The 23368-nt window shown below is 57.5% G+C and overlaps 1 protein-coding gene across 4 annotated transcripts in view; it reads right to left on the bottom strand.

The window, feature by feature from the left end:
* Positions 1-972: 972 nt before the first annotated feature.
* TUB (TUB bipartite transcription factor) overlaps positions 973-23368 on the bottom strand; it is a 97617-nt gene continuing 75221 nt past the window's right edge. The window contains exons 1-12 of one of the 4 annotated variants that reach the window (XM_062196557.1): positions 22463-22580; positions 14093-14144; positions 13482-13644; positions 10187-10330; positions 9086-9253; positions 8123-8253; positions 7582-7779; positions 7213-7325; positions 6393-6510; positions 5179-5277; positions 4818-4989; positions 973-4415 (exon numbers count right to left, since the gene is read on the bottom strand). In XM_062196557.1, coding sequence (XP_062052541.1) covers positions 4282-4415; positions 4818-4989; positions 5179-5277; positions 6393-6510; positions 7213-7325; positions 7582-7779; positions 8123-8253; positions 9086-9253; positions 10187-10330; positions 13482-13644; positions 14093-14144; positions 22463-22500 — 1530 coding nt within the window. In that variant the 5' untranslated portion in view covers positions 22501-22580 and the 3' untranslated portion in view covers positions 973-4281. Of the gene's footprint in view, positions 4416-4817; positions 4990-5178; positions 5278-6392; positions 6511-7212; positions 7326-7581; positions 7780-8122; positions 8254-9085; positions 9254-10186; positions 10331-13481; positions 13645-14092; positions 14145-22462; positions 22581-23368 lie in introns of those variants that run through there. The other 3 variants (XM_062196558.1, XM_062196555.1, XM_062196556.1) reach the window with 3 other exon arrangements.

Raw genomic sequence — 23368 nt, forward strand, 5'->3', positions numbered from 1 at the left:
GTTGCAGGGAGTGTGAGCATGCTAGGTTCCTGGTCACAGCAGGAACACAAGGACAGCCTTGTGAGTGCCTGCAGCTGAGGTGTGTTTGGCATCTGTGCGCCTGCTGTGGCTTCAATGACCAAATAACTTACAGTGCAAAATGCATAAAAGAATACTTATGCCAAGATAATAGGGGTAAACCAGGACTACCCTGGATGTGAGGTCACTCTATCTATGACTGTTTTTCTTCAACCTGATTCCTAAATAAACAAAAAACTTCCTTATTTCTCTGCAGAGGCCACAGGAGGTAGGCCCTGGTTCAGATAGGAAATGTTCTTGGTCACATCAAAGCTACTTATTCACCATCCTCTTGAATTCCTGTATACCAGAGCAAAATGTGGCCCTACCACTGAAGAGGAGTAAGAAATACTATGAATGGCATGACCTTGCCTTGACCATTAACCTTTCTAAAGTATCACTGGCTTTCAGGTCTACCTGCAGCCTCCCCTTCCTGCCCCAGGCATGCCCAAGTCCTGCTGAAATGGGTTGGGCCCTGTATACAGGCACTGCACAAAGTTCACCAAACAATGCAATTAAAGGTAAATTTTAGAGCCTAAAGTTTTATTCCATGAGTAGTTTTTCCATAAAAAGTGCATGTAAAATGTATATCCTGAAAAAAGCTGATTTCAAATTTTCTTTGGTACCAAAACAAACTTACCATTTATCTTGTCTCTTCAGGCCCCTTCTAGCTCTATGGGCGCCCAGGGGAGATGGAGGAAGCACCAGCCTAGCCTGGGTGTGGTCTGGTGATCCTTAACCTTGAAAGGCACAGCCAGAGTGGGGACAGGGTTTACTCACATGCCACTGGTTCTAAATGGGCTCTTAGTAAACAGTTTTTTTCTCCTTTTATGAGAAGAGAAACCAGCAGAGTTGAAACAATTCAAGTTTAATTTGTTGATATGTCTGTACTTAGACAAACACTAACTTCGACAACATACATAATGTCAATGTGGGAAAATACCAAGTTTGTCATTGCACATACCAATAAGTACATTTGTTCCAGATTACCAAAGAGTTTATTCAAAAAGTCACTTAATAAAAGCACAGTTTTGCAAGTTTGTCTAAAACTCCAGATAATTTTGAACAAAATAAGTGTCTGACCACTCCAAAATAGGAAAAGACGATCTTGTGCAAAGAGACATACACTTTCTAGGCATGATGAAAACTGGCTAAATGTGTTCCCAGCAAGAGCTCTGTCACCTCTCCTGACCAGGTCCCCTCTGTCACCAAATGCAGGACTAAAAGAGACCAGAGTGGGCTTTCTAGGTCCTCTGACACGGCCCTCCAGGAAGCTGGGTCTCAGCCTCATCTCCAGCTCCACCTGGACCTTGACTGGGGGGAGAAGGAAGGAAGGGTAGTGGAACAGAGGAAGGAAGTGGAGTGTGATGTCCATTCTTAGGAAAGAAAAAGGCACAGTGATGAGCTAGAAAAGGTAGCAACAAAAGCGAGAATTAACTTTGATTCAGCCTGAATCCCCAGTCCAGCAGCTTCCATTATGTAGTTAAAGAAGACCTAGAGTGAGATAACTCTGTAGTGGTGCCTCCCTCTCCCCTTGGAGATTTTAAAAACCTGCATACTGGATGTCCCTAAGGAACTCCATCAGGGTGCGACCCCAGCCATAGAAGCACACCTGCCACGCACAGGAGCTAGAGGGAAGGCCAGTGTTAGTGCCCTCAGAGAAAACCAGGACATCCCTCAAGGGGCTGGTTTGTGCTTACCTAACAGCGCCCAGAGGAGGAGGGACCTTTTCCTGTGAAAAGCATCCCTGCTGCCGGTTAGAACTACCAAAGTTTAGTTTGTTGCCCTACTTGTCAGGGAAGGGAACAGGCTCCAAGGTTCTCTTCCAGTCTCTGACTCCCAACACCTGTCCTTACCTGTTTCCGCTGAACTAGTGTTGTGATTTTTAAGGCACATTCACTAGCGTTCTGTTTAAATTCATCCAAGAGCTTGCATGCGACACTCAGACTGAAAAGCTAACCACTCATCAGAGGAAGAGCTGGTTATTTCCACGGTATACTCGCTGCTCAAGCATGAAATGAATGGGGAAAAACCCACAGGTGACCATAACTACCTCCTTCCTGTCCTACTCGTCCTTAGGAATATGCTCCTAGTAAGAACTTCAGTTGATGGTCACAGATTGCCCTTTTTCCTAGACGGACACACACATGGACACAGAGCACCTTGGAGCCAAAAGGAAAGAAACGTTAGACTTAGGAAGTGAACTTCACCGCTCTGCAGGGGAACTTTTTGGGGCAGAGGGTGTAAAGTTTTGGGGTGTGGTCCTAGGGACTCCAATCCCTTCCTCAACTCCAGGACTCTGTGAAGGGGAAGGAACTCTCACCACGGCCTGAGAGGCTGAAGCCAGGTGGGCTCTAGGGGCCCTGGCCCTTAAGCCCTTGGCTGTAGGGCCAGTGATCAAGGAAAGGCAGCATCACCAGGGCTGGGGCTCAACTGCACTTGCTTGGCCCTCAGCGCCCAAGGCTCTTCTACTCTTCATGTGCTAAAGGAGAAAAGAAAGGCCAAGAATTTTCCATTGTGCTTCTGATTTTTCTATCTGCTGTCAGGACCCTCCTCTCACTACAATCAGCCTGTTCTACCTTACAACTGTAGCTGCAGACCACAGTGGGAGAAGACATTGTGATCATCTGGTCGCCATCAGCTCAAATGTAGGCAAGTCCCTGGTACCACAGTACTGCATCAGAAAATGACCAGCCCCAGCCCAGAAAAGCGTTAGTTCCAACAGAGGCTAGCTCCTGCGAGGGACCTATCAGAGAAACACATGGCTGAGGTGTAAACAGGCATGCCTTGCTTGAAGCCTTCAACATAGGAAAATCTAGATTACAAAGACTAATCACCTGTAGAGCCTGAAATTTTTCAAGTGTCACCAAAAAAAAAAAAAAAAAAAAGAATTTCTCCTTATCCTCTGCACACATATCTACTCCAAAGCAAGGTATAACCCTGCTTGCTTCCCATCTCTGCCAGGGAAGATGTCAGGTGAGCAGCATTTGGAGTGGGTGGTGCCATCCAGGGAGAAGGGAGCAGCCCAGGATGCTCATGTATCTGTCACACTCGGGGCCATCAGACTGACAGGGCAACTTCCACCAGGGCCCTGCCTCACTCCTACCGCGCGGCGTTCCTCTACTCAACTCTGACATTGCTAAGACGCTGGAATCCAGGGCTAAGGGCATGCAGAAAGGACCCCAGGAGGCCAGAGAACTGGAGATCAGCAGTTCCTTAGGGCATGGTGGGAACACAGAGGGGAACTCTACCCTCGGTGACCCAGGGCCCGGCCCATGTTCTCAGTGATTCGGCTAGAAGCACTGTGATTGTACCAGTTGATCCCCGCGGGCCTGCCACTTCTGATCTCTTGTAGTTCCACATCATTCCCTACTCCCCCACCTCCCAAGAGGAACCACACCCTGAAGCCCTCTCCTAGCATGACTTAGCTGGGTGTCTGAAGACAGAGATTCTGCCTGGAGCACACAGGGCTTGGCAGCGGTGCTCTGCCCCCAGCCAGGCCCACAGTGGGACTGGGGATTGGGCCTCCAGGGCTGTACTGCAGAGCCTGTTCACGCACCTCCTGCATTCTGGGCCTTGAGAGCCGACTTCTCACTGCCTCTGAGCACAGAACCAACCTGGAGAAATCACAACAGCTCGAACCGCAGCCTACCAACTGCAGGTAGCCAGGGCCCTGTAATCCTGGCAAGAGACTGCCGACTCCCTATCCCCACTACCCCTCACAGGCCTGCCTGGGGCCTTATGAGGTGGGAGGGCTTTCTGCAGGTGTAAGGGCCAGGCCTGGGTATTGAACCCCTTGCCAGTAAGGCTGCTATGCCCTCCATCTACACGTATGCATTCGGGTGTGCCCTACCTTACTGTAGGCTGGCTCCAGGCTGAGCAGATGGCTGGGCCACAGCGGCCCTGTATTGTGCTTCCTCTCCCTCCACACCTCCTCGGGCCTTCCCAGATGAAGAGGTTGCCCAGCTTGGCAAACGTGACGGCAGCAGGATACTAACCCGAGGATAAGGGCGTGTGTTGATCCTGGGGCACAGAATTACCCTCGTCCCAACACTCCCTACTGCTCCACTGCCTCAGTCACAGAGGCAGAGGGGCCGGGTCAGGAAGCCCCTGTGGGCCACAGCTTCATCTGGCAGAAGGCCTATGTACAGAAGGTAGGCAGGGCTGTCTCCGCAGGCAGGCGGCACTCCAGGCTTGGCAACCCCAAGGGGCTTGAGGCAGCCTCTATTCGCAGGCCAGCTTGCTGTCAAAGCTGGACAGGGCAATGGCAAAGGCCTGCAGTGCACACAGCGGGTAGTTGTAATCCATGGTGAACACATCCTCTGCTACCCGGCCAAACTGCATCACGATGTAGTCCGCTGAGGCCAGGCAAAGCATGGGCAGAGAGAGACAAAGGAGAGATGGGTGTGACGGAGGGACAGGGAAGGCCAGACACCCAACCCCAAGCAGGAAGGAAAAGGTAGGAGCCAGAATGCCCAGAGGCAGATGCAAAGGAGAAGGAGGCACACGAACACCAGGACACAGGAGAGGAGAAATAGCCCATTTAAAGAGTGTTCCCCGTCCCCGCCCCGAGAGTGCGGATTACACAGAACCTAGGACCAGGGCTCCACAGGTTCTCCCAGGACCTCCCAGTTCTTATAGTTACAAAGTTCTTTACATCTCCTCTCAGCCATGTAGCCCACACCCTTATGCTGTGGGCTGTATGACCAGGTCCGAGTGAGCCGAGATCTGGATATCCTAGCGCCAGCAGGAGTACTCACGGTCATTGCCATGGATGATCTGGAAGTTCTTCACGGAGGCCTGGGTGACTCGCCCGTGGAAGTTGAGTACATAGGACTGGGTGTCGTCGTTCCAGACAGGGGTCTTGTTTTGCAGCTCGATGATACTCTCCGTGTTCTTATTCTGCCAGCGTGCTAGCAAGGTCTCGTGCTCCTAGGACAGTAGCCACACCTGAGCCAGTCCAGGCCTTGAGACCGTGACCACCCCCAAGTGGGACCCATCCCAGGAACGGGGGCTCTTAGATTTTCCTGCTCCTCCCCCCCCCCATGCACACACACCAGCTGCAGTCCTGCCTTGTCGGCCAGGAGGCTGGGGAAGAGGGAGGGTGGCACAGAAACTCACATTCCGGGGGCGAATAGAGACTCGTTCGTGAACCATATTCATGCCAGGGACGATCACGCTCATCTTCCGAGGCCCCTTAAAGCCTAAGACGTTTGTCTCCTGGGAGACAGGGAGCGAGAACTCAGCAGCGGCCACCTGACTAGGGACTTACCTGCCGGAGTGCAGGGTGGGAAGACGGGAGCAGCTGTTTCAACGCCTGCACACGACAGTCTCAGACCAGTCTGCCAGAACAAGCTCCTCGAAAGCTCCTCTGCTTCTCGGCATCGACACCCCACTTCTCACCCAATAGCAAGTTCTTCCAGTAATACCTGAACTCCCCTGCTTTTCACACCATCATCTCACCCCAGCTGTTAACTGGACTCTTTGGTTCTGCCCCTCCTCCTCCATTCTCAGCAGCAACGAAGACACCCCGCATTCCCGAGCTTGCTCCAGGCAGAGGCTGGCTTCACTGGCAAGGCCCTACAGCCCAGCATTCAGGACTGTGCCATCACTGTCCCCCAGACACACACATGGCTGCCTCCCACCTCCTTGTGAGCCCTCAGTGAGGCCCTGCAGCCACCCCTGACACCTCATACCCTGTTTTTCCTTCTTAAGCAGGGGTCAGGAACTTATTCCACTTGCACTCTTGTTTTACACCTTGCTTCCCCACCACTTGGGTTTTCAGTTCGGTAAGATATAAATTTATCTACCTTCTCCATTGCATTCACAGTGCCTCAAATAATAGGAACATAGTTGGGGGCTCAGTACTTCTTGAAGATTCAGACTGCCTTCCCACAAGTGACCAGCAGGTGGCACTATGGCACCATACAAGAATTGTATCCTACTACCTGTGCTCCAGGAATGGGTGTCCCTTCAGCCTTCTAAAACTGAAGCAAAGGGGGTTCAGAGAAGTAGAAATCCCTGGTATTTATATCCCAGTTTGTTCATTTATGAGCTTGGTGACATCAACAAATAACCTCTAAGCTTCAGTTTCCTCATTTAAAAAGACAAAACAAAACAAACTACCCCTCATGGCAAGCATGCAGGGCACAGACAAGCACCCAGGCCTCCTGCTGCTGCTTGGCCATACAAACCCCAGGCAGTCAACTATGATGTGAGCCCTGAGCATTGCAGGACAAGGACAGAGGCCCCGCCCCAGGCAAGAATTGGCCCCTGGACCAGGTAACAAGTGCTGGACTTCATGGCTAACGTGCAGACCAGGAGCCAGGACTCACGTAGCACACAGCTGCCAGCTCCTGCCGCAAGGCTCCGCTTTCCAAAGTAGAGGACGCTGCCTTCTGAGGGTTGACCCCATTGTCATAAACGGTGAACTTGGTGCCCATCAGGTTGGACCTGAAGGAAAGGAACAGTCAGTGAAGGGGCATGTGCCTCTGCCCAAGACAGGAACAGCTCATTCAGTGTCCTAAGAGAAGCCTGCAAAGCATTTTGGGCTGGGCCAGGGCCGACCCAGGAGCCCCAGTACTCACTGAACCCACATCACTGAAGGCACTGGAGCACAGAAGGCCCCAAAGTGCTCTGAATGGACCCAGAGGGCACTCAGCAAGGAGGTACATCGTGCAGTTTCCTTGGGGGAACGGGTGTTGCCCTCAGGGGAGAGGCAGCCCAGATGGCCTCTGGTGAGACTGCAGAGGGGACTTGGCACCCTGTGGACTGAACAACAGGCCTGCACAGGTCCTGGTCCAGCTGCAGCCACTTACCTCCCATCTCTACATTGCCCAAATCTGGTACTCTGTGCCCAGTAAACCCTGTCCCCCATGAGAACCAGTTCAGAGCCTTCCTGCCTCTTCCCAAGGGTTCACACTTCGTCCTGGGCCTTGGCATGGCCCATGAGGGCCTGTGTCAGTGACACCCTGGGTTCGAGCCCTCTCTCGGGCTTGCACCCACCTGCCTGGAAACAGCTTAGTGCAAATCCGGCTCCAGGCTGTGCAGGGAGCTGGGCTTGGAGTGAACCCAACCCTGGGGGAGACAGGAGGGCTGGTGGATGCCCCGCCCCACCCTCCCTCCCTGGCCTGCTTTCTGGGGGAGCACTGGTACCGCAGTTTCCCGATGTAGCTGTCCCCTCCTCGAGACAAGTCTGTTGGGTCCACAGAGATGAGGTAATTGGAAGTTTTACTCTTCTTCCTCTTCCTTCCCGCCAGGAGGAACACCTTGGGGAGGAGCAGTGCCATGTTCCAGACCCAGCCTGTGGTCTGTACACAGTCACAGGCACCGGACACATACACGCATGCAAGGGACTCCCGTGCTACAGCACTGGCACTCAGAGAGCTCTGCACTGGCCAGGCATGGAGGCTTTTGTTTCTCTGGGGAACTGGGAGTCAGTGTTGGATTTGAAGCTTTCCATCACACTGCAGTCCCGAGGCCCGTGGTCCCTCCTGTTGACCATGCCGGCCCGAGCAGCCTCACCTTCTTCCCATCCTCGCGGTCCAGGTGCAGGAAGTAGGTGGGGTACATGCCCCGATCCATGCCCTTCTTGTCCCGTGTGATGCGGCATTTGATGGTGATGCCCTGCGGGGCTGGTCTCAGAGCAAACTCCTCTAGATCCTGGACCTCAACGTCCACAGGGGGTTCTGGAGCTGTTGGGCTGGGGGCCGAGGCTGCCTCCTAGGGAGACAGGGAGTAGGAGCCTGGGCCCCAGGGACCCTAAGGAACCACAACTGATGGTCTTGGACCCAAGCCTGCCTCTTGATGCGGTAGTAGTGGGAGATGGGACAGGATTCCTGAGGTCACGAGCTAGTTTCTCAGGCCTACCCTCCTCCAGCCCCTGTCAGTGGAGAAGTCGGGGGCAGGTGCTCAGAGGCCATCCTGTCCCGCTCACTGCACCCCGCAGCCCAGGCCTCGCTGAAGACATTAGGAGGCGAGGTGGGAGGACACAAGAGCCCCGCCGGCTTCCACCCAGACAAGCTGTCCTCAGAGCTGCCACCCGACCTCTGTGTGGCCAGCACACCTCACTCACCCTGACAGACTTCCTGCTCGTCGCAGAGCTGGGGCGGGTGTTGCTGTTGAGCTGGGAGGAACTGGAGCTGTTCTCATCCTCATCTTCCTCTTCCTCATCAAAGCTCATGCTGCTGGAGATGCCTGGCCCAGCAGAGGGACCGAAAGGGATGAGTGAGGAGTTGTGCACCCCTGGCACGTCTGTGGTCACATGGACTCGGGACACACATGTGCCCACAGACTCAGGGACACTCATTCTGGCGCGCACATGAGCTGGGCTGGTCTCGATTCTCAGGACACGCCCTGGCCACCAGCGCAGTCCATGCATCGGGCATGCTCTCTCAACAGTCACAACGCCCTGTGTCTCAGGTTTCAAGGCCTGCACTGAGCTGACCCTGCACCAGGCACTTTTATTGCTGACCTCGGACCTACTAGAGGCCTTGGGCAGAGAAGAGGCCGCCAGGGCCTGCTGACTCCCCCTCCCCTCAGGGCCGGGAGCACCAGCCCCACACTCAGCAGTCTCGGTGGCCCTTTCTGCAGGAGGCCGCCCTTCATCGTCGTCCTCCACACATCCTCCTGCGGGCAACACTGCCAGGCCGCACTCCTGTGTACTGACTCCAAGGACTCCCTAGGGCAGGGCTACATTAGGGCAACAGGTTTGCAGGGAAACTCAGCCCTGCTCCCCTCCCCCCGCTCAGCAGACAGAGGGGTCACCTACACAGAAGTAGCTTTCTCTAAGGAACACAAGAAAAGAAACCGACCCCCAACCTGGGCCTCCCCTGGGGCAGGTGTTGGGAACGGGAGAGACGGGCATGGGATGGGGCCGCTTAGCCTGGGCCAGGGTGCTTTCTCTTAACCTGGCCTGTCTTCGGGAGCTCCTGCTCTTGTTCGTCTCCAAGGATGTCCAGGGAGGGGCTCCCGGACAAGGGGCATCTGAGAACCCCAGGGCTGAGCTTTGGGCCCCCAGTGGGCTCACCCTTCCTCTGCATCGTGGCGCGGAGGTCCTGCCCGCTGGGCCGAGTGCCCCCGCCAGCTGCCGTCTCCCCTGTGTCCTGGGCGTGGTCTGACTGGCCCACAGTCAGGATCTGCACAGGGCCTTGGGCCTCAGACTTGTCTTCTGCCAGTGCTGCTGGCCCGCTGGTGCCTGCAGGCCACGGACACTCCTAAGTCACATCTGAGAGGGAGAGGGGCTCCTGGACTCTCCAACGTCAGTGAAGGGGGTGAGGGATGAGTGAGGACACTCTTTGCAAAACTGACTCGTAAAAAACTAGCAACTGGCAAGCAAGCTGGAAGGGATGTGGACTTCGTTTCTTCCAACTCCTCCCCACCCCCATTACTTGCTGAGGGCTGGTTTAAACTCCCCACGTCCTTAAGGCGGACAGCAGCCACCTACAGCACCAACCGCACGGTGGGAGACGAGATGGGGAACAAGGATCGATGTGGACCACTCCCGGGCACGGCCAGCTCTAGGCTGTCAGTGCTGGTATTCTCTCTCTCACCCACACAGAGGAATTCACGCATCATTACAAGCACCCCTTGAGAGAGACGGTGCCTGGCATTCTCTGGCCGTCCCAAGGGGGGCCTCTGGTCCCACCCATGCCCTTCTGGCTGAGCTGCCACAGCTTCAGGAGGGGGCGCGTGGCCCAGCCGGCCCAGGTGGCAGGCGCTGCATGGCCGAGTTATGCCCGGAGGACTGCAGCTGGCTCCTGAAGCCCACCGGCCTGGACACTCCACCGCCGGACTGCCACGTGGCAGCCTGCTAGGCACGGCCCACGAATCATGGTTGAGGACATGCTCACGGCATCAGCATGTCCAGGCCTAGGCTGGGTGAGATGCTTGAGGGACAGGGCTGGAGGGAGCTCAGGCTGAGATGGCGGCAGTGGTCCTGGGCCACTGCTCTACAGACTCCACTTCCTGGCTGCGGGGAGCACCTGCCCCCACCCACAGGCCGCTCGGGCACCTCCTGAGGTACACGAGGCCTGGGAGCCAGCCGAGGGCCAGTGTGCGCTCGCTTCCTCCCCCCGCCCCGTGGCGTGGCGGCTAGACCAAGCAGCCGGCTGGGGTTGGGCGAGCTAACCTTTGTGCTTTCCCTTCTTCTCCTTCTTGGTGGCCCCGCCCTGCGTCCCGGCCACGGTGGCTGCCTTGGTTCTCTTGGCTGAGGCTGGTGCTGGTGGGCGGGCGGCTCCCAGCTGCACACTGGCAAGTGAGTCGGCCTCCTGCACTGCTCAGGAGAGAACCCGGGAGACAGAAAGGGGTGCTGAGAGCAGGGCTCCCACTCAGACACTCCCCAGTCTCCCACCAGGCCCCAGGCAGGCCCTGCAGGACGGAAGCAGCACCAAGCCCAGTGTGGTCAAGAACGGCAGGGCCAGAAGCCCTGTGAGCCACGAAGCAGAGGCTGGGCAGGCAGTGCCTGTGAGAGCGTAGGTCAGGAAGATGGTGGCAGGAGACAGCAAAGGCTCCATCATCAGGGAGACAACCAGGGCCAGCACCCCAGGGGGCTCTCACAGGGAGAACCATTCAGGAGGGGGGAGCCCCACCAGCAGCGAGTGCTCAGGGTTCCCCCACAGCACACAGCCTGGACCCGCTCACCACCCTCAGAGAGTTTGATTGCTCAGGAGACAGAGGCCAACGTCCTGCACATCGGGCTCCTCTGCCCTCCTTCCCCTGTCCCCACGGGAGCACCTGCAGTTCCAGCCACACTAGGCTCTCCAGAGCCTGGCACCTACTCCTGCAGCCCCTCTTGCCACAGGGCCCTTGCTCTGCTGTTTCCATGGCCTGCACCACCCACTCTGGGCTGAGTAATGCTCATTTCCTCAGGGACGCCTCCCATCCTGGTCAGGGCAGGTGCCGTCTCCCACTCCTGGAACATGCTCATTTCCTCAGGGACGCCTCCCATCCTGGTCAGGGCAGGTGCCGTCTCCCACTCCTGGAACACTGCGGGGACCACCTGTCTCCTCCTCCCCATCTTGACCGTGAGGTCCATAAAGGCAGAGGCAGAGCCTGACACACAGCAGGCCCTGATCAACACTCGGGGGCGGAACCAACACGCACACGCACAGCCCACAGGTCCAAAGCCTCAGCCAGGCAGGACCGACCATCAGTTCTGCATGTCTTGCCTTTGCATAGTTGTGGACTGTGCCCCCTGTACCTAACACCAAGAGCCACCAGAGGGCAGAGCAGGAGACAGCGAACGCTGATGAGGAAGCCATCTTGGAAACCCCAGTCCCCAGGCTGCCAACCAGGTGTGCAGCAGCCTCCTCTGGGGCTGGACAAAGTGTGGCCCCAGGCAGCAGGACTCTCAGACCCCAAATGTCGCCTGTAGGGGCCTGGTCTGGAATGTCAGCAGGGAACAGCCATCAATCGGCTGATTGCAGACGCTGGCATATACCCAGACTGAGGCTCCTTCCACTTGCAGAGCTGTAGACAGAAGTTTGCTCCATTCATAGTGGCAGGTATTTGCCAGAGAGGGTGACCGAGTTGCCTACAGTCCCAGGTGAGCAGGAACCTGGACGGGCGGGACCAGGAACGCTGTCCTTGGCCTCCAGTTGTGCACTCCGCCCAGAAGTCCTGCCACTCTCACTGCGCATGCTCCGCAGGCCTGGTCCCTCCAAGCACTCAGCTGGTGCTCATGAAACACCTGCCCAAACGGCTGCCCGCCAGTGATTTCTCGAGATGTTGGCCTCCGGTGCAAGGCGGCAGAGCCCCGAGTCCTGGGGGCACAGACTTACTGCACAGACAGCCTTGACTGCTCAGGTCCCAGAGCTGGCACGGCTGGGGCTCAACACCCACATGGCAGCAGAATGGTGGCTGCCTTCCTTGCAGGGCACTGCTGTTACCCCAGGAACTGGGTGAATGAGGCAGCCGCCAGGAAAGGGCGGGACTAGTACGAACTCTGAGAGGCCCAGCTGGGGCTGCTGCTCCAAGGCGGTGGGGCAGAGGCCTCTGGCCGGGCTCCTGCAGGCCTCTCATGGGACTTTCTAGTACCCCAAGGGAGCTTCTCAGCAGGGACGCAGCCTAATTTGGTAGGGGAAGGAGGGCGTTCCGAGTGTGACAGGTCTGGGTTTGAAGCCCAGCCCCATGCCCACCAATAGCATGACCGCGGGCAAGTGGTCCAACTCCTCCGAGGCCAGGTCCTCCCCAGCCGTGTGGGGGTAATGAATTCCATGAGGATCAGTGAGATGACGCGGGCGAAGCCCCTCAGCAGTGTGCCTGCCCCGGCACCGCCCACAGGCAGACGTGAGTGCTGCAGAGGGAGCGGGCTTCCTCGGAGGTTCTCAGTGCACACTGGCACCAGGCAGGTAAGACAGCTGCTGCCCTCTGAGGCACGGGCGAGGGGGTCCCACGAGCTGAAGGCTGGGCCAGCAGAACACAGAGAAAACCTGGCACCCTCCGGGCACAGGGTGGGGCCAGTGGTCAGCTGCAAAAGGTTGGCCCTGGGGTGAGGCGACAACCAGCCATGATGTAGTCAAGGCTCCAGGTGGTCATGAAGCCACAGAAGGAGGGGAACAGGCCGATGCCTGGGGGTCTTCCTAACTGCCTAGATCACTGCCTCCAGCAAGGGGCAGTGGTGCCAGAGGCCAAGTCTCTGACGCTCCAAGACTAACCCTGGGTCTAGGTGACCTGGGTTCCTCAGAGCAGGAGGGAAGACACTCAGCTCAGGGATGCGACAAAGCTATGGATGAGCTGAGACAAATCGTCCTCACCCCCCTCCCTGAGTAGGGCTGTGCTGAGATCTGGCTGAACAAGGACGGCAGCTGCCCATCCCCATAGCTCAGAGAGGGTTAAGCCTTCACCTGCAATGCTAGCATCCCTTAAGGACGCTGGTTCAAGTCCTAGCTGCTCCACTTATAATCCAACTCCCTGCTAATGGCCTGGGAAAGTGGCAGAAGATGTCCTAAGTGCTTGGGCCCTTGCACCCACGGGGGAGACCCAGAAGAAGCTCCTGGCTCCTGGCTTTGGTCTGCCCCAAGTCCAGCCATTTGGGGAGAGAACCAGTGGATGGTTGATCTCACTCTAACTCTTTCAAATAACCAAATAAATCTTTAAAAAAAAAAAAAAAGGCAACGGAAGGGGCCCTCATGGCAGAAGCTGGGCAGACCACGGGCAGAAGGGAAAGTCTGTCCCAAGCAACACTACTGGTGTGGGGCAGGGTGCTGAGAGGCAGCTTCCCCTCCTGCACTCAGGGAAGTGCTCCCGAGGAGAAAGCAGCACCTCTCAACCCCTGCACCCAGGGGTTTGGCTTCTTGGACCCCGGACCTGACCCAGGAGGCGACAGCCAGAGCACACAGTCCTGCTGACCCTGGACGCCCCTGGCAGGATGAGCCCCTCCCGACCTGGGTCAGCAGCAAGTCCCTGGGGGGCTCCAGGAGTACCTTGGTAGCTGGTGCTGCCGCTGCTGCTGAGGTAGGACTCCACCAGGGGGGCTTGCTCCTCTGACTGCCGGGCCCGCCGGCTCCGGGGCCTCCCATCCGCGTTGGCCTGCACCATCAGGGGCTCCTGGCGCTTCTTCTTCTGTTTCTGCTCCAGCAGGGCCCGCTACAGAGGCAGGGTCAAGCACAGGGTGGGCTTGCCCACCACCCCTGCCAGGAGGGATGGGTGCCCAGAGCAGGGCCTGGGAGCCTTGCAGGCTGGGCGCTTGAGGCCATGCCAGAACCCACAGCCCACCCTAAGCCAAAGCCCCACTATCCTGGGTGCTCTGAGACTAAGGGTCCAAGAAGGGCAACCAAAACACAGCCCAGGCAGCTGCCTTGGTGGGCTCCCAGCACAGATGTCCAGCCTCCCAGCAGCAGCCACCCCGGGCACCTGCCCGGCAGAAGCTCCTGTACTAGGGCAGGGTAATGCCGAGCAAAGGAGATGGTGCCCCCTCTTCTTCCAGGTGTGACCCCATTCCCGTCAGGCAGGACTATCAGGGGACAGGGACGGCCCCCCGTCCTTTGATGCCCAGCACAGACCCCGTGCTGCACCCGGCCGCAGCCTCACTCACCTGCCGCTCGAGCTTCTGCTGCCGCAGGTTGCTGCCCTCATCATCTAAGACACTGTGGAGGGAGAGCGGGGCGCTCAGGGCCAGCCTGAGTGGTGCCAGGATGGGGCCCAGGGCCCGCCCCCAGCACTTGGGGGTCCTGTAAACCCCGCCCCCGCATGGCTCCTGGGACTCTGTGGGCCCACAAGGTAGAGAGAGGAAGGGTGGAGGCTGCCAGCTGGGACCCAGCTTCAGACAGAAGGATTTGATCCCCATTTCCACCACCTGGGGATCCCGTTAGGATCCCTGGAGTCCAGTAGCCTCCCAGCCGGCCTGGCCCCAGTAAGAACAAAACGAGACCCTCCCTCAGGTACCTGAGCAGGTCCAGGCTTGACAGAGATCCAGGAGAAACCATCCAGCCACACCAGCCAGCAGCCAGGCCAAGGATGGCTTCCTCCAGCTCCCACAGGGACGGCACCAGCTGTGCCCGCCTTCCCACTAGAGACAGGCAGACCGTCTCCTGTCCCTTCAGAGCAAACTCGCGGCGCTGCAAGTGGGCAGCACGTGTAAGTTCTACCAGGTGCTCACCCTTACACTGGGTAGGGGTCCTCCTCATGAGGGAGACTGAGGCGAAGAAAGCAACCAATCCCCTGGGGCAGGGCCAAGGCAGAGTGGATAACACACTGATGCACAGCTCAGCGACAGCCACTAGGCTCTTCCCTGTCCGCAGACATGGCACAGGCAGCAGTGGGAACATCAAACCCTTGAGCCCAGCAAGTCTCAGGACAGGTGGCCTCATCTCACCCAGACCAGCCCCACCTCCCAGGAAGGCAGAGCACGAGTAGGGAGCTGGCAATTCAAACCACTCAGCTTTCCTGCTAAAGACATATGCACAGGGGCCAGCGCTGTGGCATAGCTGGTAACGCAGCTGTCTGCAATGCCTGCATATCATAAGGCTGCCAGTTCGAGACCCAGCTGCTCCAATCCAGCTCCCCACTAATATGCCTGGGAAAGCAGCAGAGAATGGCCCAAGTTCTTGGACCCCTGTACCCATCTTCAAGACCCAGAAGAAGCTCCTGGCTTTGCTTTGGCCCAGCTCAGGCCATTGTGGCCATTTGGGAAGTGAACCAGTGGATGAATATCTCTCTACCTCTGCCTTTCAAATAAAATAAAATCTGGGGGAAAAAAAAAAAAAAGCAACAACAACCAGAAAGCTATGTTCATGAGACTTGCCCCAAGTTCTAGAAAAGCCAAGGTCAGGACAGCTGTGTGGGGTGGAGAAAGAGCTGAGCATCTAAGCATGGACAGCCCCAGTAGCCCAGCACCATTTCACTGAGCCTGCCACGGACCAGACTTGTGTGGGCACCCACAGGCTTGCCCAAGTGCAGGAGGGCAGGGAGGGGCTGTGAGGAAGTGAGTGTGACTGAGCATGGGTGCAAATGTGGGGACATCTGTGAAAGGTGGCTGTGCCTTGGGAAGGTGAGAACGCCCAATGTGAAGGTGGGAAAGATGAAAGCCTTCCAGGGACAGGGGTGGGTCGGGTCGGCAGCTCCCAGCTGGAAGGATCACTGACTCATGTGTCCCGTCAACCATGTGCACGTCCGAGGGAGCCGGCCGAGGCGTGGGAGGAAGTCCACGTGCTGCGGACTGCCCACCCCCTGCTTGGCGTCACCTGCCCCCCTCCCTGGCCACACCTATTTTTAGCTGACAGCTGTCTAACCTACTTGACCTCTTGGGGCGGCTGTGTGCAGGACAGTGGTGCTTACCAAACCTCAGCTGCCAGGAAACGGGAAAACACTGCTCAATAGATGGCGTGCCCCGGCCGTTTTGTCACAGCCGCCCACCACCCGGGAGAGCATCCTAAGAGCACTGCCAGGCCCAGTTCTCTGAAAATTCGAGCTGGCCGAGATGGAAGCAGGCAGCTCATCCTCACAGGGGCACGCTGGGGTGGGACTTCTGGGAAGACTGTGCCAGTATCCAGGTCAGCAAGATGCCAGGAGCCTGGCGGGATCCGCGAGACTGGTGTGCAGCGTCTCTACGGCCTCCAGGGACCAGGCAGACACTGCATGCAGACAGCTGTGTGAGCAGGGCATGCTCCTTCGCCAAACCCAGTCTGAGCTCTACAACGGCTCAGAAACCCCCAGTTGGGTGCTAGTGGCCTGGCCCCAGGATTCCCAGTGTGATCACGACATAGTGCTGGCTTCCCCTGCGCCAGTGGGAAAGGCCGTTGCACAGCCTCCCAGGATGTCACAAGCCACTTACACTTTCAAGACGGCAGTGCCAGGAGCCAGGGTAGGCCTCCATTGTCCCTGGCAATGGGCTTTGGCTGAGCAGAACGATGCTGGCTATGGGGCTGATGCTAACACCTAGAGGCATCTGGCTGGAAAGGGGGACCCGTGGCTGAGAGGTGAGGCTTTCTTCAGAAAAGCACCTCCCTGAGCGCTAGGTTACAGGGCCTCACCACCCAGTGCCCCGGGGTCTATGCTGGCGGGAGGGACGGGGGTCAGCTTTCTATGAAAACACGACTTCCTCTCTCTGGGCTCTGCCTGTATCCCTTGGTGTGAGGGAGAAGGAGCAGCACTGACAACCAGATGAGACTACAGGCGACAAGGACTTAACCACCAGTCTCCAGGGCAAGACGATGACAGCAAGGACTTTCGCAAAGTAATTCCAGAGACCTCTCATGCCGGACAGGCCTAGAGAGCTGCCCACGCCTCATTCACCAGCACGTCTGAGAGCCCCAAAGAGGCGTGCGAGGGAGGGGCGGCAGCAGGGCAGGAGCCACGTGTGCCCGTTGATTAACAGCGTGCCTGGCCCGGTTAGGCCCACCGAGCGGGCCTCCAGTCCACTCCCTGGGACGAGGAGGCTCCACGCTCGCTCTGGCAGCACACATACTGAAATAAGGAGGCTCCGAGGAGGGGCACGCCTGCGGGGTGAGCCACAGTCCTGGGAAAGTGTGGTCTTCCCGGGAAGAGAGCAGAGCACAGCCCCAGCAGTGCCCAGGCTGTACGGGCACGGTGCACCCAAGCACAGTCCCTGGCGAGTACCATAGAAGCCCAGCAGACGGCAGCTCACATGGAGAACGACGACAGCAACGACGGCATCTCCAGGGAGAGCAGAACCCAAGCTCCTCTCACTCCCTGGGCAGCCACTGCCTCTCCACCCCTCCCAGACGGCCCCGCCTCCTGACCTGCAGGCGGCCCCTCCTCTCTCACCAACACTTGCCCAGCCTGCCTCTTTCTGATGGGCACTGGTCTAGGATGCACTAAACGACAACCATGCAAGGAGACAGTAATGGCTTTTTAATGACTTCGGCTCCAATTATGGAATCACTGCCAAGTCTGGTCTGCCAGCTGCAGCCCCGCCAGGAGACACGGATGGGAGACAGGTCACTGATGGATGGGTCTCCCAGCTGACCCTGGTGGCTCCTCATTACAGTCGCCTTCTGCTGGGGACCGGACCAGGAAGGCCCAGGATGCTACGAGCCACTGGCTCCTAAGGATCAGTTACCCATCCACCCACTCTACCCAGGGCCACCAACATGGCAGCACCACCCCTCAGGAAGCCAGTCTAAGCATCCACTTGCTTTCTCCAAGGCACCGGACAGGTACCTGAGGGAGTGAATCATGGTGGTCAAATGATGCTTCTCTCGGGGCTGGAAAGGCCAGGCATAGCTAGCATATCCAGGGAGGCCGTTCCCTCCCTCTCTCCTTTCACTGCACCTTAGCTCCGACTAATCCACCACAGCCACCCTGAGGCCCGGGGACTAGGAGGGGCAGACCCAGTCACTGGCTGTTCTTCCTGCCCTGTTCTTTCTCCTCAGTCACACAGGAGGCTTCCCCTGTGCAACCCAGGGAATCAGAGGAGGGTGCTCTCGGGAGAGGCAAGGCCACCCATGCTGTCTGACTGCAGCCCTGTGCCCAATGCCAGGCCCACAGCGAGTCCAGAGCCATGGCTTCCCTTACAACACAGGGTTGGGGTGGGGGAGGCAAGAGCATGCTGCCCACAGGGGTTCCAGCCTCCCAGGATGGGCCATCCCTGATCCAGTCAGTGGTCCCCCTAACCTAGCAGCTGTGTTAAAGCTGCCAGGGGCAGCAAGCCCTGACGTGGCTGATTCAGAACTGCTGGAAGCCTGGACCAGAATCACACTGCCTCTTTTTTCATCTAGGTTTCCATGGTGCAGGGGCCCAAGAACTCGGGCTACCCTCTGCTGCTTTCCCAGGTGCATTAGCAGGGAGCTGGATCAGAAGTGAAGTAGTTGGGACTTGAACCAGCACCCACCTGGGATGCTGGTGCTGCAGCCAGTGGCTTTACCCACCAAAGAGCCAGCCCCCAGCTCTTTCTTTTTTAAATCAAGTGCCATCAGGGTTCTAATGCTCAGTCACAGAGACTAGACCACAGGCCACAAAGAATAAGGAAGCTGGGGCACTGCTAGAGGTGCAGGGGGGACCTAAGCACCCAGGTACCTCTCCGGCTAGACCCAGCAGCAGACTTGAACGGGAAGGGAGCCTTGTTCCACTGGTGGTCAATGCTACCCAAAACATCAAGTGCAGAAGTGGTGGGAGGAGCCACACAAGGGCCAAGAGGAGGGGAAACCCAGAGACGCGCTTAGACTCAACCCACGGAAGAACTGATAATCAAAGCCATCTGACAGAAGGTGCTGGCCAGGGCTGCTACCAGCAGTACTCACACAGGGAACTGGATGGCCTGTGAGGGTGTGGTCAGCCTGAAATCCTCTCTGTTCTCGATTGAGCCATGCCTCACTGTGGGGGAGGCCCCCACAGTGGATTGGGAACACCCAGATGAGGCCAGGAAAGCTGAGGAAGCCCTAAAGGCTACTGAGGGATACCACTCCGACTCAAACAAGTGGACGTCTGCCCGTGCCAGGTCATGATGAGAACACAGCCTGTAGTCAGAACAGGACCCTGTTCAAGGAGTGACCGGTCAAGGGCATGCAGATGAGGGGACTGAGGAAGCCAGTGCCACAGTGTGGCGGGCTAAGCAGGCATCCCACACAGGAGCGCCCATTCGAGTCCTGGCTACTCTCCTTCTGATCCGGCTGCTTGCTGATGTTCCCGGGAGGCAGCTGATCATGGCCCAAAACTTGGGCCACTGGCTCCTGGCTTCAGCCTAGTCCCACCCAGGGCTGCTACAGGAATTTGAGTAGTGAACCAGCAGAGGGGAAACCTCTCTCTCTCTGTCTCTGTTACTCTGCCTTTCAAGTATGTAAACATTAAAACAGAAAAGACCACCGAAGACAGGGCTGGCCAGCACGGTCCTCCCACCCTGCTTGTGACTCTCCCTGGTCCACATATACCTCCAACTACAGCTATAAGGTTGTAAAACCATGCAGTAAGAGCACATGAGGCTCTTCAAGAATCCAGGTAAAGAAGAACTAGTGGAAATGGAAATTAATAGTAGTAATAGGAAAAAAATAGCAAAAAAGACTTGAATTGTTAAGCTCTATAAACTAAATGGTTCATTTTCAAGTCAGAATGTGATGTTAATCCCTAATTATTATAAATGGAACCAAAATTACCCATAAAAAGATTATCACCAACTATCACTTCTTTCAAGAAAATTATCCCAGGGGCCGGTGCTATGGCATAGTGGGTTAAGCCACCACCTGCAGTGCTGGCATCCCATATGGGCGCCGGTTTAAGTCCCAACTGCTCCTCTTCTCACCCAGCTCTCTGCTATAGCCTGGGAAAGCAGTAGAAAATGGCAACAGTCCTTGGGCCCCTGCACCTGCGTGGGAGATCCGGAAGAAGCTCCTGCCTCCTGGCTTTGGATCGGCACAGCTCCGGCCATTGTAGTCAACTGATGAGTGAACCATCGGATGGAAGACCTCTCTCTCTCTCTCTCTCTGCTTCTGCCTCTCAAATAAACCTTTAAAAAAAAATTATCCAGGCCCAGGGAATGCAAGCTGCAACCATCACATACAGAGTGAAATTCCACCGGCACGGCTCCCAGTAAGTCAGCTGAGCACTTAGCCCCCAAACCAAACACCATCCTCTCTGGTTCCAACATACTGCGACATCAGGGAAGCCTCATCCCAGTCAAAGCACGTGCACACGTGCTGCCACTGCCCCCCCAACAACACCTGCTAGTAAAATGCATCTTCTGTCTTCTGCCCCAGTTTTCTCTGTGATCAGACAGGAACGTGGCTTTGCCTGCAATCAGCAGCCCAATTAACACAAGACGCAGTTTGACTCTCCTTGTCTAGGTCCATGCTCCTTATTTTAGAAGCCTACACCCCAAGTCCAGAGTCCAAGATCAGTGTGTGCCCAGAAAGGCACCAGTGTCAGGGCAGGGGGGATCATGGCCACTGCTCTCTACAGCCCGCCCTCCGCCAGACACCTACCCTCCCAACCACAGCGAGGAAGACAGGGTGGCCGAAGGAATGAGGGGAACAGGCAGGGCCAGTCCACAGGGGCCACACTGTTCCTCAGGGCTACACTTCAAGGTAGCTGGATTCTGTGCTCCAGACTGTGTGTGGGCAGGGTGAGTAGCTGGGCCAAATAATTCTCTGCCGGATCTGAGTGCCCCGAGCGCTTGAACGACAGAGTCATCACCCAGAAACAAACCCACCTTCCTGAAGCAAGAGGCTTATCCTCCCCAGTCTGGGGCCTGTTTTCTCTCAAGACCAATACACTCACTCCTCAAGGTGCCTTGGTCCTTGGTTCCCTGGGAGAGGCTTTCCTGAACCATAAGCTGGCCTGGCCAAGCCTCCAGTTTGCCATCATTTCCACGGCCATTAGTGCTGCCCATTCCACAGTCTGAGCTACCACCTTGACACTGGGACCCTACACAGGCGCTTCCACGGCACCAGAGTCTATCAGTCCATGGGCACGGTCAAGTAACTGCTGGGCCACTAGGCAAGGCTGAGGATCCTGCAGTCCTCTGGAAGACCCTCAGCCCACAGAGGCCAGGATGTTCCAGATACTACCTGTGCCCCCACCCTGGGTGTCTGTCTTCTGAGTCGGCACAGCCCTGTTCCCTGTTGGGGATGAAGTTCTGATCCATGTGACTGCACTGGCCTACAGGAGGACCTATGGAGACCTGTGTGGGCACATGTGGGCACTGAGGGCAAGGAACACAAAACAACCTGGAAGACCGGAAGCCTCATTAGGAGCCACAATGAGAGGGAACAACAACGCTCAAGAGAAATCCTGAATTCTCGGGTCAGGGACAGGTGCCTGTTCGCAGAAGGATCTGTCTTTAACAAGCCTCGGGTGGTTTCAGCTGGCTTCTATTTGGGATGCTGTTTGGACACTCCTGGAAAAGCTCTGTCAGTGACTGGGATCAGACAGCTCCCTAAGAGAGGGCTGCATTATAAGGTGGTCCCAAGGGCCTGGCCCTGCCACCCACGGGCATATAACTTGGTGGGCCTTAGTAGTCCAGCACCCTTCTCAGTCTCTCAGAGAGGTCTAAAGGCAGCCCTGTAGCCCATGGCAACCAAGGAGCCAATGAATGGCCCAGAATCTGGTGCTGCCATGGCAATGAGCTCCTTCCCCTGGTAATAGAATGGAGTAGAGGGGATGGGAACAGGCCTGCACTTGCGTGAGCACCCCCTCCAAGGGCATGAGGGACTCCAGCCACACTTGGGACGGATCACAGCATCTGAGAACAGAGCTGGTGGGCCTCCCTGAGTGTGCCAGGGTTCTTTGGGGCTTTGTGAGGGCAGCATAATGTACTGTGAGCTGGTGTGTATTCACTACTACTCTAACAAGTAGATCAGCAAGTCCCTTACACTAGAGAGCATCTGTGAGTGGGCAGATGTCAGGTGTCCTCCAGGAATAGGATTCTGTGTGCACACACAGGCAGTATGCCTACAGGAAACCAAGAATTCCTGTGTGGCAAAGGCCGGGCGGCCACCTGTGTCTCTGAACAGCTTTGGGCTCTTGGTTCAGACTTACTGTTTCCAAGGATCCAAGCTTCGAGGACATGAACTGACCAGCAAGGGCCGGCCTGATGCGCAGACGCCTGTGGGTGCATGCGTGCGAGAGTACAGGTTTGGGTGTGTGCGGCATGCCAGGCCTAGGAGGGGGCTCGAGGCATGGCGTGCTCCCTCCCCAGGCAGCCCCGAGCTGCTTCCACACCCAACAAGGCCCACGTAGGCCCCTCTAGCAACCCTAGCAAAGCAGGTAGGGCATGTGGAGCAGGGCAAGTGGGTTTGGGAGCCCTGGAAGTTGGGGTAAGAAGACCAGTGCTTCCAACCTGCGTCCCTAACATTAAGACAGATGCGGAGGGCACAGGCGGCCCTGGCTGGCCCTATGTCCGGAGTCCGGCGCCCTGGACTCTGCCTCACGCCCGAAGTAACAGAAGGTGGCAGGCTGGACGCATGCCCACCCCCCATGAGGTAGGGGAAAGGTGGGGCCCACGCCCGCGTACCTGTAGGGAATCCAGTCGGAATGCGGCTTGGAAGTCATGTCTCCCGGGGGCGGGGCGACAGCAGCGGCGGCTCTGGAGGCCCGAGCCCCTGGGGGCCGGCGCGGGGGCCCTGCTCAGCTCCTGGGCCACCCCGGGCCGCATCCTCCTGGGCTGGGGCGTTGGGCCCCGCTGAGGCCCGTGCTGCACGCCAGGGCCCCGGCCGCGGGCTCGGCGAACGGCTGCTTGCGCGGCTCGGCACGATGGACGTAGCGGCGGGAATGCGCGGGGCCGCCGCCGGCGGGCGAGCAGACGGGCGCGCGCGTGGGGGCGGGAGAAGCCTGCCCGCACTGCCTGGCGTCCCCTTCTGCGCCGGGAGCCAGAGCTCGGAGCTGCCCTGCCCGCGCTCCTCCCTCGCCCCGCCCCGGCCGGCCGAGACCCCGCCCCCAAGCTCTCCAGAGCCGCCTCCGCACCCGCGCCCCTTCCCCAAAATCACCGGAGCTACACGCAGCACTTGCGAGGGAGCCGGCGCCCACCTTCGCCTAACTGCGGCGTGGCAGCAGCTGATGGTGGCTTGCCAGGCCTCCACACCTCAGTTTCTTTTTCTGCGATGCGGGGACAGTTCTAACACCTGCCGACCTACCTGGCTGCCCTCGCTCCGCTGAAGGCTGGGAGCCGCTGCGCAGCCGGGCGGTGGCAGGGAGCCTAAGTCCACCCCCGAGTGTCTGTGGTTTCAGTAAAGGAGGCCTTGTGGCTGGGTCCTGCCTGCGCAGATAGCAGTCCAGGGGCACCTCTGCTGCCTATGGCACACCCAGACTTTAAAGAAATTATGATGTTGGGACCAGCGCTGTGGCACAGTAGGTTAATCCTCCGCCTGTGGCTCCCGCATCCCAAATAGGCCCCAATTCTAGTCCCAGCTTCTCCTCTTCC

The sequence above is a fragment of the Lepus europaeus genome, chromosome 7 (genome assembly GCF_033115175.1).
Source record: "Lepus europaeus isolate LE1 chromosome 7, mLepTim1.pri, whole genome shotgun sequence".
In the NCBI taxonomy this organism is placed as follows: domain Eukaryota; kingdom Metazoa; phylum Chordata; class Mammalia; order Lagomorpha; family Leporidae; genus Lepus; species Lepus europaeus.